This window comes from Eutrema salsugineum, unplaced genomic scaffold (assembly GCF_000478725.1).
Source record: "Eutrema salsugineum unplaced genomic scaffold, Eutsalg1_0 scaffold_11, whole genome shotgun sequence".
Lineage (NCBI taxonomy): Eukaryota > Viridiplantae > Streptophyta > Magnoliopsida > Brassicales > Brassicaceae > Eutrema > Eutrema salsugineum.
Genome location: NW_006256901.1, coordinates 2,352,512 through 2,367,470, shown reverse-complemented (window position 1 = coordinate 2,367,470; position 14,959 = coordinate 2,352,512). Strand labels below are relative to the sequence as shown.

At 37.5% G+C, this 14,959-nt stretch overlaps 1 protein-coding gene across 1 annotated transcript; it reads right to left on the bottom strand.

Annotated features, from left to right (window-relative positions):
- Positions 1 to 12,861: 12,861 nt before the first annotated feature.
- Positions 12,862 to 14,904, bottom strand: LOC18026295 (mechanosensitive ion channel protein 7). Its single transcript, XM_024160838.1, is given in 3 exon segments — positions 12,862 to 12,933; positions 13,034 to 13,157; positions 13,241 to 14,904. Coding segments are annotated over 3 exon segments (1,860 nt in total).
- Between the last annotated feature and the right edge of the window lie 55 nt (positions 14,905 to 14,959).

Sequence of the window (14,959 nt, the reverse complement as noted above, 5' to 3'; positions counted from 1 at the left end):
TTGTGGGATATAGGAAGAGAAAAGTGTGGTTTGATATTTGACATGGTATCAGATCATTAGCCATATAAATATTTTTATTATTATTATAACTGAATCGATCAAAAGTTATATTTGGTTTTTATTGACCAAAACAAATATATACATACATATGTTTGGGTTTTCTATTACCAAATAAGATTAAGATTTGATACTATAATAGTCTAACCATTGAATCTGCCACAATATATGAATATATGATACATTCTCTTCATTAGTAGAGTCCTAACTAAAGACTATAAAAAAAGTACAGCCAAAGTTCTATAATTTAAAATTTACAGGTTATGACACCAAAACAATCTAATTAATCCAGGTAATTTAGTGCATTTTTGGTGAGCAAATTATCACAAAAAAAAACAAATTCAAAATATGGTAAAAAAATAACTCATCGTATAGAAACTAATCGCTATAACAAATTTTGTTGGTTCTTTGTGAGATATAAGAAGAGAAAACTGTTCAATAGAAGGAAAAAAAAGAATAAAAATTTCATATTTGACATGATATCAGATCATTAGCCATATAAATTTTATATTTTTGATTATTATTTTATATTTTATCTTTGCTCAAGAAACTCGGTCTATGCTTCATTATTATCCCATGAGCTGCTTTCTCTATTAAACTTCTTCTTTATTTTATAATCAAGTTGTATTCTGATAAAAAAAAAAAATAATAATATTTGAGATTGGGTTCTATCTTTCGATTTCTTATTTATACTATGAAATCAAATTATGAGTTTTATTTTATTTATTTTCAGTCTTTCATAAAGAAAACTAAAAAGTAGTTTGAATTTTAGCTGAAGATAAGTATTATGCAAAATAATATACTCAGATTTTGTATGTGATTTTTTATGTTGCTATTTAGATGTCTTCAACTAATATGTATGTATTTCACTTAGAGTTTGTGGGCTTTATGCAACAACCGAAACCAAATCCAGTCATATAATGTATTTGGCATTTATTTTACTGAAGACATAAGTTTCTTCACAAAATGTTTGAAGAGGAATCCAGTCTTCTTACGATTTTGTTTCGTATCGGCTTTAAGATTTAAGAAGTTCTCTATAAGCAGAGGAAGTTCCATTGAAAACTTGATGATATATGATGTTTCAGACTTTAACTTATGAGGGAGAACCTGAATTTAATCTTGAAAAACTGATTGTCCAATATCATTTGTGTTGTCATGTATGAACTTGTCGAATGTGTTGAGATGTGACAAGTTATTCTTAACATATTTTCTCTTCATATATTTTGTGAATTCTTAAAATCTATTTACTTATCCTACAAGTAGAATTAGGTTAATTTGAATATATAAATATATGAGTTAGTGGCTTTTTTGAAATAAGAAAAAAAAAGCTTCTCAACTAAAAAATTGAATTATAAATTTAATATTTTGACACTAACAATATGAAAGATGTACACGTCCTGACAAAAAGATACCGCACCTCCATCTCAACATCAGAATCACAATCGGAGGATGGTGTCTTTTCATCTTACACACAACAACTTAAAAAATCAGAACTATTTGATTTTTCAATTATCCTCTTATTTTTGGACAATATGTATTATGATTTTTTTCTCTCATCCAAACGACATTAAGATTTGATACTATATGAGTGAAATGCATTGTATCTGTCACAAAATATCAAGATATCTGAACAAAAGTTATTATTATTTTTCAACCAAGTTATATAGTTCATATTAACCTAAGTAATTTTATATGAAGACAGAAAATACCCCGGCAGCTCTATTGTAAAAGGTATATCTGTCTTTCTACCAAACAGCTGGACTGTCTACTAAATTTTAGAGCGAGAGAAGAAGAAGTTTCGAGAAGATAATTCATTCCATGATATTACAATAACCGGCCAATTGTAAATTACATATAGAAAATGAAATTGTAATAATGTTATTGCTAGAATTATAAAATTCTAATCCTAATACTCTTCTTGAGCATGCAAGTTTTGTATGACTAATATGAACCATTTATTTTGTTTTCATGGAGAAATTGTTTGATAGACTTCTACCATTTTCTTTTTCATGTTGGTGCTAACAGAATGTTTACCAGAGTCGTGGTCGGATTTATCAGATTTGCAGATTCGTTGGATTTTTTTGAGTCGTCAATTTCATAAGGATTGGTGGGATCATTGGGTTCATCAGGATTATCAAGATCATCGAGGTCATCAAGATTAATAGGGTTAATTGAATAGTCAAGTTATCCGCCATTGTCACTTTTAGAAGTGTTGGGAATATCCTGAAATCATTTATACTTTACTCTAGTTATTATTAGAGTATCTGTTGAATGAGTTATAGTCGAGGCCGGTTCATAGTGATTTGACGCCTAAAGCGTACCGTAAAAAAGATGTTCTTGATCGAAAAAAAAAATTTGCAGCATATTTTTAAATATATAATTAAAATAGTATAAAATATCATTAAAACATAAAGCTTAAGATCGATTTTTTAAGCCCAAATTATTTTTTTTAAGCTTAAGATCGATTTTTTTAAACTCAGAATCGATTTTTTGAAGCCCAGAATCGATTTTTTAAAGCCAAAATCGATTTTTTGAATCCCAAAATCGATTTTATAAGCCAGAATCGATTTTTTGAAGCTCAAAATCGATTTTTATAAGTCAGAATCTTTTTTTTTAATATTTGATAGAGATAATAATTCTTATTTATAGGCAATTTTCCCTTCCCATTTTTTGTATTTGGTTGATGTGGGATAAGTTTATTTACACACTTATAAATTTTTTTTGGGTACTCACCATATATAAAGGTGTGTAAACACACCTCTAATCTTATATATAAAAGAGGCTGAACTCTCTCCAGCTGATCGCCACATCAGCATGGGAAAGAGTGCCACGTGTCATCTAAAATTGTTTTTGTTGCTTCTTGCTCTTCTCTCTTTGGGGACGTTTTGAGATAAAGTTATGGCAACTCTTCGTCTTCTCCTCCTCTTCTCTAACGGATGAAAATCCCTTATTGACAACATCTACTTTAATTTATACTTCCCAATCTTTCGCAACCAATATCAGTTCGTCTTCCTCATCTGGATTTATAGGGTTTTTTTCCTTATTTACTTTCCCAATTGCTTAAGGTCCTCTCTTTTTCCGCCAGTACGTAACACACAGAGAAGAAGAGAAAATCAATCTCCTGGTAGGTATTTCCGTCACGACGTCAATTTGTCCTCTCTTTTGCGAAATCGCTAGAGCGAATAATAAATTTAGAAACATGGGAGTGAATCAAATTATTTTTTTTCCAGCAATTTTCGTAGTTTAGGGTCATCAAATTTCCGTCAATGATGTTGGCTGATAGGCTTTGTTATTGTTGATACCATTAGTATCTCAGAATTATTCACTAACTTATTACAGTGGAACCAGATACTCTGATTCACGAGGGAGTGGCTACGTCCAGCATTCACAATCGGGATATGGTCAGACCTCCTCTTTTTCTTCTTAAATTTCCCATTTGTCTGATGGGTAATACTTGATATTTTCTCTGTCAAAATATGCATCAGTTATATATTTCACCTTTTCAAAGATATGATTTAGTGACTAAGTTATCCTCTCTGCAACAAACTGATTTCCATTATTCACAACGGCAATTCCGTTTGCGCTAAAATACAATTCATGGACGGGAACAAATTAGGGAGTTTGCTTTTCTATTTCCAAAGCTATTTTTGTAAAAATCAGAAAGCGCCAACTATGATAATCTCTTTTTTTTAATAGCATCAATATTTGAATTCCTTGGCTCATGTTCACGAAACATTTGTACCTTGCTCGTTTAAATCACTTCTCATTTAGCAGAAGCTTATGTTGTACTGTTCTTTAGTCATAATCAACTCACCCATATAAATGAATGCTGGTTACAATCCCCTGAAAAAGGACAACGATGATCTAGAGAGGTAGATGGATAATGAATATCTTTATGGTAGAGGATTAACTAAATATTGTTAGCTGGCTAAATACTGACTGATAAGGTTAGGCTTTCACTGTTGGACTCCTTCTTATAGTTGTATGAAGTCTCTCACATATTTGTCTCTTAGTGATACTAGAATTATGAATAAGACGAGCTACTTTGAAGTGAAAAGGGTTTTGTGAAACAAAAGGCAATAGGATGGCACTGATACGTTTCTTTCTCTGCTAACTTAATGGTAAGATTAACTGACCACATCTCTCAAGTTAGCTCCTTATCCTTTAGGCTTGATCTTGGCATGAGTATGACATTGTTGGCTCACACTACTTGTTCCAATGCCACATTCGGAGAAGTGTAGGTTTTGTCAAGTGCCAAAGAATTATCGTTGCTGGTAAGCCCACTCACTTCATCTTTATTCTTTTAATTCTTATTGTATCAAACACAATTAAACACAAATATCTATCTTGAGAAGGGGAATGAGGTGAAATGACAAACCAAAATGCAATAGGAAATATATACTTCAAAAAATTAATAGTATTTATCTATCTTTCTTGATTTTTCGAAGAATCTCTGCAATAGTCTACGAGCTTCTCAACTGTTTAATGCAGAAACTTCTTTAGACCTTTTACGATATAAACTGAGTGATGTTGCTCTGCACAAATTTCAGTTTAGAGGCCTGAGTTATATTAGCATTTTAGTTGTCATTTTGTAGCTAAGTAAAAGGAGTTGTTACATTTCCTGTATTCTACATGTTGTTTCTGAGTAAAGAAAATTTGAAAATTTCCAGATTGTGTTTTGTTTCTATATTTGCACAGATGAAAGGATTTACTACCTACATGCTTCTCTCAAGTTTCGAAAAAGTCAGGCAACATCTGTCTACCACGCCCGCCCTTAATTGATTATACGCAGTGAAATCTCCAACTTCACAGCTGCCAGACACAATATTTTATGGAATCAAAGTTTATATCCTCTCTGATAGGCAATTGTCTATAGGAATTCTCAATTGTTAGTTAAATGAGAAATTTACCAAAGAGTTGGTGTAAAACGCAGCTTATAGATATATAAAATATTATTGTTACGTTGGTATCAATGCAGAGCCGTGCCTATAGAAATTAGGCATTTGCCTAAAACCACACCAAAATTAAAGAAATAAGAGCTACATTGTTTTATACTCTTTCCGTTTCACAAAGAGTGTCGTTTTAAGGTTTTATTTTTGTTTCACAAAGAGTGTCGTTTTATATTTTCAATGCAAAATTTTTAAAAATATTCCAGTTTTAGCCCTATTAATTTAATATATTTATTAGATAAAAACAAGTTATTTAATGTATTAATAAGGGATAAAATTGTACTTTTAATAATTTTCTTAATATGTGCGAAAAATATCAGAATGACACTCTTTATGAAACGGAGGGAGTAGCTATTATTATATATAATTTGGTAAATATGGTTAGGATATTCTTTTGAAAATCCTATAACAATAATATTGTTATTGATATCTTTCATTTTTATAGATATAGATCCACATATGTTGACAACTGTTATAATAATGTATGATATAATAATGTATGATATGATAAGAAAATAAAAAATGTATTAAAATAGTATTATTATGTGTTTAAATAATGTGTTTAAATAATAATATTACATTTAATATTTACACAAATAAAAGGTCACATTTTTTCGATTCGCCTAAAGCTTCGATGAGTCTAAGCACGGCACTGTATCAATGTATACGCTCAGAAGCTTTTCACTAGAGGCATATGTTATTCAAGAGATGCAATAATATAAGACAAAAATAAAACTAAATTAATTTGACACTAATGGAGCACCAAATCTGAATAGGAAAATTTACTTGTCACATATTTTTACCATGTGGGTAAAAACAAAAAGTTAAAATGTTACCATGTGGGTAAATCGAATTAGCCTTCAAAAATTAAAGACCGGACCTGCCCTGAGGCTCGGAGATAAGGAGGATCCAAGAAGCATTGGCCGCAATTTATAAGGAAAAAGAATTTGTCGCAAATAATTTTTATCTTCCTTTTTTTTAAGATATGCTAATTCACAAGTACGTTATAATTCTGAAAGTTACTTCCAAAAATATATTGATATATTTACTTATACATCATAAACATTCATATCAGATAACCAAGATGTAAATAAAATATGTGTCTAACACTAACTTTTTTTTTAATGAAAATTCATTAAACAGAAAACATTTTCGCGCATGCACGGATACTCATCTAGTTTGTCTTATTCTTCCTCTTTTTATTCTGCGATGGCAACATCCCCGATCTTCAAGCTAGGGTTTTTTGTGAGAGGATCCAGACACAAACTAAACGAAAGACACTAGTCACACGAACCTGATCTCAACGCCAAGTTATTTATAGGCAATTTTTCTATTTGGGCAGTCAATTTTCGTTGAACCATATTAATAAGAATCTGTGCTCAAATAAAAGATTCAGACTTTATGCTAATTTTGTGGAACACTTTGAGATTTATAGCTCCCAATGGATGAAAGCCAATTCTTACAAAGTAGGCACAAACTTTGTTTTTTGTCTGTTAATGTCTGTTGCCTAATTAATAAATTATCGACTCAAGACTTTTTTATTTTATTTTGGAATTATTACTTGCTGTGAGTGACCCAAGCCCAACTCTGCATGTCCAGAAGACAGGCCCAAAAAGTAGGCCCAACTGCAAGAGTTCAGAGATGTCATCACTCTGTTCTTCCGTATCTGCAAAAAGAGGAAATGCAGAGTAAAGACAAGCTCCAGCTACGAAACCGTTTTGAGACTCTCCAATCTGTCTGCATTAGCTAAAACATCTTTACAGCTGTAACCTGTAGATAAGAATACCCTAGTTCTGGATCCTTCTATAGTCTCTATATAAGTCTTTGTAAAGCCATCCTTGTAAATTAAACGAGAACAGCATTTTTCACACAAAAGATCTCATCTTTCTCAAAGATTCACATGGTATCAGAGCCATTGTAAACCCTAACAGGTATCAATGGCCGATCCTCTTCAAACATATCCCTTTCCCAGTAACGTCCATGTCTTGAGCTCTGTTACCTTGAAGCTCAACGACACCAACTACCTATTGTGGAAGACACAGTTTGAGTCTCTCCTGTACAGTCAAAAACTCATCGGCTTTGTCAATGGAGGTGTAACTGCCCCACCAGCCACCAGAGTCACTGTCAACAACAACGTCGAACCCAACCCGGTGTATGAATCCTGGTACTGCACTGACCAACTTGTCCGGTTGTGGTTGTTTGGTACCCTGTCTGAAGAAGTCCTCGGATCTGTTCACAGCTTGCTCACCTCCAGAGATGTTTGGGTTTCGCTGGCAGAGCACTTCAATAAAAGCTCTGTCGCTCGTGAGTTCTCGCTTCGTCGTAGTCTTCAGCTGCTGCACAAAAAAAGGCAAGACCTTTGCTGACTACACCCGTGAGTTCAAGGCTATCTGTGATGCTCTTAGCTCGATTGGGAAGCCTGTTGATGAGTCTATGAAGATCTTTGGCTTTCTCAACGGTCTTGGGAGAGAATACGATCCGATCTCCACAGTCATCCAAAGCTCTCTCACCAAGCTTCCCACACCAACGTTCAATGATGTCGTCTCCGATGTGCAGAGCTTTGACTCCAAACTTCAGTCTTACGAAGAGAGTTCCAATGTCACCTCTCAAATGGCCTTTCAGGCACAGCAGACGAACAACAACTACAACCAGCAACAAAACAGAGGTCGTGGCCGCTCTAACCAGAACCATGAGCGTGCAGGCTATTCCTCTCGTGGTAGAGGCTTCACTCAGCATCAGAACAGCTCAACAAACAACGGCAACCGTCCGACTTGCCAGATCTGTGGTCGCATTGGCCACTCTGCCTTGGATTGCTACAACCGGTTTGACAACAACTATCAAAGCTCCAAAAACAATCAAGCGTTCTCGGCTCTGCAAGTCTCTGATGCAAATGGGAAAGAGTGGTATCCTGATTCAGGAGCCTCTGCTCATGTCACTGCCTCTACCTCTGGTCTTCAAAACGCCACACCCTATGCAGGTAATGACACCATTCTGGTTGCCGATGGGACATACCTACCCATCACTCACGTTGGGTCTACTACCTTGACATCACCCTCAGGTACGATCTCTTTGAATGAGGTTCTTGTCTGTCCGGATATTCAAAAATCACTATTATCAGTATCCAAATTGTGTGATGATTATCCCTGTGGATTTTACTTTGATGCTAAGAAGGTGTGTGTGATTGACCTCCAAAATCAGAAAGTGGTGTCAAAGGGAACTCGGCGTGATGGTCTCTATGTGTTGGAGAGTCCAGAGTTTGTTGCCCTCTACTCAAACAGACATCGTGCAGCTTCTGAACTGGTGTGGCATCATCGTCTAGGTCATTCAAACTCGAAGATTCTCCAACTACTCAAGAACAGCAAGGAGATAGAAATCAATAAGAGCAGCACACCCCTCGTTTGTGAGCCTTGCCAGATGGGGAAGAGTTCTAAACTGCAGTTTTTTTCTTCAAATTCTCGTGTTTTGCATCCTCTAGATCGAGTTCACTGTGATCTATGGGGGCCTTCACCAGTTGTATCAAACCAAGGGTTTAAATATTATGCTAACTTTGTGGATGATTGTTCTAGATATTCATGGTTTTATCCTCTGCAAGCTAAGTCCGAGTTCAACTCTGTGTTTGTGGGCTTTCAGAACTTGGTTGAAAATCAATTCAATACTAAGATAAAGGTTTTTCAGAGTGATGGTGGTGGAGAATTTACAAATACACAGCTAAAACAACATTTTATTAAACATGGGATCAAGCATCTTATCTCATGCCCTTACACACCAGAACAAAATGGGATCGCCGAGAGGAAACACAGACATCTGGTGGAACTTGGTCTCTCAATGTTGTTTCACAGCCACACTCCTCTCAAATACTGGGTAGACGCCTTCTACACGGCCACATTCATCAGTAATATGCTTCCGTCTACAGTTCTGCAGAATATAAGTCCTCATGAATACTTGCTGAAGCAAAAACCGGACTACACCATGCTCAGAGTCTTTGGAGCTGCCTGCTATCCATGCCTACGACCTTATGCCAACAACAAATTTGACCCAAGGTCTTTACAATGTGTCTTCCTGGGATATAGCCCTCATTCAAAAGGATACCGGTGCTTATATCCTCCAACTGGCAGAGTCTACACTACTCGCCATGTGGTATTTGATGAAGAATGTTTCCCATTCAAACATCAATATCAGTCGTTCATTCCCAAGTATGACACACCTCTCCTAAAAGCGTGGCAATCCAATTCAAATCCTCCCTGTTCTCTGGTTTCCCCTCAGATTGTCCGGGTTCTTGCTCCTCCAGAGATACCAGTTCCACTACCTGTTCACCAACAACAACAATATGTTGCTGCTGCTCAAGAGGAACAAGAAATAGGGGCTATAATACAGCCACAACAACAGGAGCAACAACAAGATAATAATCACCCGATGACAACTAGAGCTAAGGCTGGTATCCATAAGCCCAATACTAGGTACATCCTCTTAGCCTCTAAGTTTGCAACTGAGGAACCTAAAACGATAAAGTCTGCTCTGGATCCTGGTTGGAATGCTGCGGTCTTTGATGAGATGAACATCATCCACATGCTTCACACTTGGGATCTGGTACCCCCTACAGAGGATATGAATATCTTGGGTTGCAAATGGGTCTTCAAAACTAAGTGCAAACCCGATGGATCAGTGGACAAATTGAAGGCTAGACTCGTCGCTAAAGGGTTCAATCAAGAAGAAGGTCTGGATTACCTGGAAACGTTCAGTCCAGTTGTCAGAACAGCCACTATTTGGATTGTGCTAGATGTCGCCACTGCTAAAGACTGGACAATCAAGCAACTCAATGTCTCCAATGCCTTCCTCCATGGTGAGCTAAAGGAACCAGTATACATGACACAACCTCCAGGCTTTATTGATCCCAACAAGCCATCTCATGTATGTCGTTTAACCAAAGCTCTATATGGCTTAAAACAAGCACCTCGAGCCTGGTTCGACACATTCAGTGCATATATTATCGAGTTTGGCTTCATCTGCAGCAACTCTGATCCATCACTTTTCACCTACAACAAAAACGGTCAATACATGGTCCTTCTGCTTTATGTCGACGATATGCTCCTCACAGGAAGTGATGATGCTCTCCTCCGAGACCTCCTCTCCTGTCTCAATCAAAGATTCTCTATGAAAGATCTCGGAGCCCCTCGGTACTTTCTGGGCATTGAAATTGAGACAACACCTCAGGGACTCTTTCTCCATCAGGCAGCTTATGCAACTGACATCCTGCATCAAGCATCTATGTCGGAATGTAATCCGATGCCTACACCTCTTCCTCAACGTCTTGATGATCTAAATACAGAGCTATTCCCAGAATCTACATATTTTCGGAGTCTAGCTGGAAAACTACAGTATCTCACGATCACAAGACCGGATATTCAGTATGCTGTCAACTACGTCTGTCAGCGAATGCATTCCCCGACAATCTCTGACTTTGGTCTCCTCAAATGTATTCTCCGTTACATCAAAGGAACGACCAGACTTGGGCTTCATATCCAAAAAGATTCGAACCTCCACCTCACTGCATTCAGTGACAGTGATTGGACAGGATGTAAGGAGACGAGACGGTCGACGACTGGTTTCTGCACTCTCCTCGGTTCGAATCTCATCTCTTGGTCCGCTAAGCGTCAAGCCACGGTGTCCAAATCCTCGACTGAGGCGGAATATCGAGCTCTTACTGCAGTTGCCCAGGAACTCAACTGGCTCTCTTTTCTGCTTCGTGACCTCGGCATTACCCAACGGATGTCGATATTGCTCCGGTGTGATAATCTCTCTGCAGTGTATTTAAGTACGAACCCTGCTCTGCACAACAGGTCGAAACACTTTGATACAGACTACCACTACATCAGAGAACAAGTTGCCTTGGGCTTGATTGAGACAAAACATATTCCGGCGAACATGCAGCTTGCTGACATTTTCACGAAGCCGTTGCCGCGAAAAACCTTCGAGGATCTCCGATTCAAACTCGGTGTTGCCGAGTCAACCACCCCGAGTTTGAGGGGGGCTGTGAGTGACCCAAGCCCAACTCTGCATGTCCAGAAGACAGGCCCAAAGAGTAGGCCCAACTGCAAGAGTTCAGAGACGTCATCACTCTGTTCTTTCGTACCTGCAAAAGAGGAAATGCAGAGTAAAGACAAGCTCCAGCTACGAAACCGTTTTGAGACTCTCCAATCTGTCTGCATTAGCTAAAACATCTTTACAGCTGTAACCTGTAGATAAGATACCCTAGTTCTGGATCCTTCTATAGTCTCTATATAAGTCTTTGTAAAGCCATCCTTGTAAATTAACGAGAAAAGCATTTTTCACACAAAAGGTCTCATCTTTCTCAAAGATTCACACTTGCTACCTAGGAGGTAGTGTCTAATGAGTTCTTGCTATTGACAGTCTGAGTTCTATTTTGTTTTGATGTTAATTTGTTTGTGGATATTGAAACTCGTTGGTGAAAAAGCATTACAGTACAAGACAGACGTAGTTGCAAATGATCTCAACAACAAACAGAGAGAACCTCAGAGGCACATAATCACAAGATTTGTCCAGAGATCCAATGCCTCTTTTGTTTTTCCAACTTTTGTGACTCTGGTTTATTGTATCTATCTTATATATGAATTCTCTGTTTTGGATTGGTATTTTATATATATTTTATATATATATTATATAAAAAACACCAATGAATACAATCAAGCTACATCAAATTGGTATTAGCATTTCATAACATAACACAAATGATTAATTATAGAGAACAAAACATCACTCAAAAACTGAAAAATATTACTTCTTTGCTTTCACTTTCATATGTACATAAACACCCTCATTACTAAAACATAACTTCATGTCTCTCGTTCCCCTTTAAGATAACAAAAATGACTTAACACTCAAAATAATATCATTATATCCACTTTTTTTTTCTTAAACGCAGACTCATGTAACACCTATCTAATAAAACCATGCCGCTCCATTACTCAGAAGCAGGGTTTTGCGACCAGCTAGGTGGATCTCTACTCGAGACAACCGTGGGCATGGTCTTGACATTGATGTCGAGCGGATGAAACCTGTGCTGAATGTCGAGTTCAAGTAGGATTTTGATCACTTCCTCAACCAACAAGGCTCTTCTTGTGTATCTCTCTCCCATGTTCTGATGATTAATTTTATGACGCAGCCATATTGCTAACTTCAATATGTTCAAATCTTCCACATCCTTTATAATGATAACGGCTTTCGGGTACCAATACTCTGGTTTGCTATCAATGTAGCTGTGGTTTTAAAACAAACAAAAAAACGATCACCATTATACTGTCCTAATTTTGTATGACGTTAATTACGAACAATATGCACGTTTATACCTTGAGATTCTCTGTTTGATTGCGACAATCTTTTCAGGAGGAGTAGTAATGTGGACACAGCACTGGACTTCATCTCCCATATCCGGACTACGATGGTAATTGTGGATTGCTTTCTGCCAGAGAAGAATGTTTGGATACACAGTCTTCATATTATCAGCCTTCAAAAACACAGTGGTGAGAATGTTCATTTCCTCCACCACCATCTGCATTTTGATATTTTGTAAATTAGCCTCTGAGATTCACTAAATAGACTCAAACACACATGCATTTTAGTTTTTAGTACCTCTACATTATCGATCAATAACCGATCACCAACATCATAAGGGCGAATGATGAAGAGGAAGATGATTGACTCAAAGACGGTCTTGAGTGAGTTCCCAAAGATGAAGGCCAAGAGTACAACTTGTGAAGTTAAGAAGAGAAGATACTTGGAAGTGATAATCTCAAGAAGGATAAGCCATATGACTACAATGACAATAGCAGTGAGAAAACTAATCATATGATGGAGTTTGTTCACTGCAGTTTTGGTGTCGTTGAGTGTTAGCGCAAGAGCTCTTCGCTCTCTAAAAGCATTCACCTAATTATGCAGAAACAAAAAAATAGAGTGACATATATGTACACACATGCACAATCTTTAAAAAAAAAAATTATTTTTCTATGTACCAGCCAATTCTTTAAGGCTGATTTGGTGATCTTTTTTGTCACTAATGCACCTTCAAAGAGGCTCATTGTCTTGATCGCTTCGTCTGCTCGCAAAAATCTCATCAAATCCTCCAGGTAAATGTGCCTTTTTTTAACATTCCAGATATGAGTTTATTAGCAAAACTGAAAGAAACTGTTAAAGAAAGAAGAGAGATTGTAGACTCTCACTTTGTTCCACGTTGAGCCACATTCTTAAAAATCTTCCTTGCAGCTGCTTTAGCTTCCTTTTCACTCCGTATCTGTCGGGTGGATTCATCTTCAGATGTATTTTGAAGCGCTTGCTCATCTAACGTAGTCAAAGAAACATTTCTAACAATCTTTATTAGCCTCTTCATGTTCCAAGCTGAAACATTCTTCTAATTCATCCTGTGCAAATCATCCATTGTGATTCCATTATCAGTTCCAGTCTTTGGGATGATCGGAGAGAGCTTCACGCCGGTCATCACGCTCCCGCTTTTCTCTGGCTGAAACGCGGCAGAACATATGTCGAGAGATAAATCGGCTCCTGCTTTCTGCATCTTGAATATCTCTTCTTGCGCTCGCTCTTCCTCTTCTTCGATCCTGCTTAGCTCAAGCATCGGAGGTCCAGATAACTTCTCGATCAAGTAATGATGAAACAAAGCTTCTTGAATCCGATCAAAGTAGGTACTAACGTGGAACGAAGAAGCTAGAACTTTAACCACCAGTGTCTTGATCAACCACAAGATGGTGCTCAACAAGAAACACGTTAAGATCTTGGTCACTAATACCAAAACACTGCTCTGTGATTCCCTTTCTAGTTTCTTGTCGAACAAGAAACGCCACGCGAGAAGAACCAGCCCTAGCCAGAGACAGTTCTGAACAGCCGTCTTCACGCCATACACGAAGTAAAGAACACGCTTTCTCAGAAGGAAGTTTCTTTCGATGAAGAAGACAATGATTTGGATTCCCATTCCCGAAACCAGCCTCCCGCAGATAAGAACAAGAAAGACAACTTCCCATTTCCACAAGTGAAGCTTCCAAAGTTTCGTATGTCTCCATGATTTAAGCCCTAAAGTCAACCCTAATGCAACTACGACTGAGATCAAGCTTAGCCATTGAAGCAGCGTAATAGCATCCATTTTAGACCTTCTATATTCCTCTGGAACATCTTCCTCAGCCAATGAATCGTCCTCTTCCTCGATACTTGATTGTCTCACAAGTAAACCGGATCTTAACTGATCTGATGTCCCCATCCAACTTGAATACTGTTGTTCCTCTTCTTGAGGCGGATCAATCAGCCTCGATCTTGCTTTCGCCCTTGAGACTAGCTCTGTTTTCCTCAGCGATGAGCATCTTATAACTACCTCTTCTTCCTGATCTTGCTGGTCTGAATTCATCCGCATAGTCGCGGAAGAAAAAGAAGTCGAGGACGTACAAGAACGGACCGAACCGGACAAGTTGTTGTTGGTACCTGAAGAACTGTTGATCTTGAAAGAGACTCTCGTATCTTTCGAAGCGTCTAGCCCCGAGGCGGGTGTGTTATTGTTGCTGATTTCCTCTGTTTCTTCATCCACATCAAGTGTGACCTCCTCACGAAACTGTGGGAAATCGAAACTCCCGCTCTTCTGGCTTCGTGCTTGATCATCGGTTCCAATGTCTTGCCAGAAGTTGTAGCTGGAATCTCGTTCCATGGCTGCATTCTTGCCGTCGAAGCTAGACCCAGAGCTCTGGATTTTGGCAATGTGGTTAATGTGATCCTCATCGTCAAGAATCGGGAGTTCATTCTTCTTCTTCTTCTTCTCGGTTTTATCTCCGGTGCTTATAACTTGTTTGTACGAGCTATGAGATTTAAAGGGCTTTCGAAAATCCATTGGAAACTCAAATCAAAAGAAAAAAAGACAGAGAATTAAGAATGTTTAGAAACTG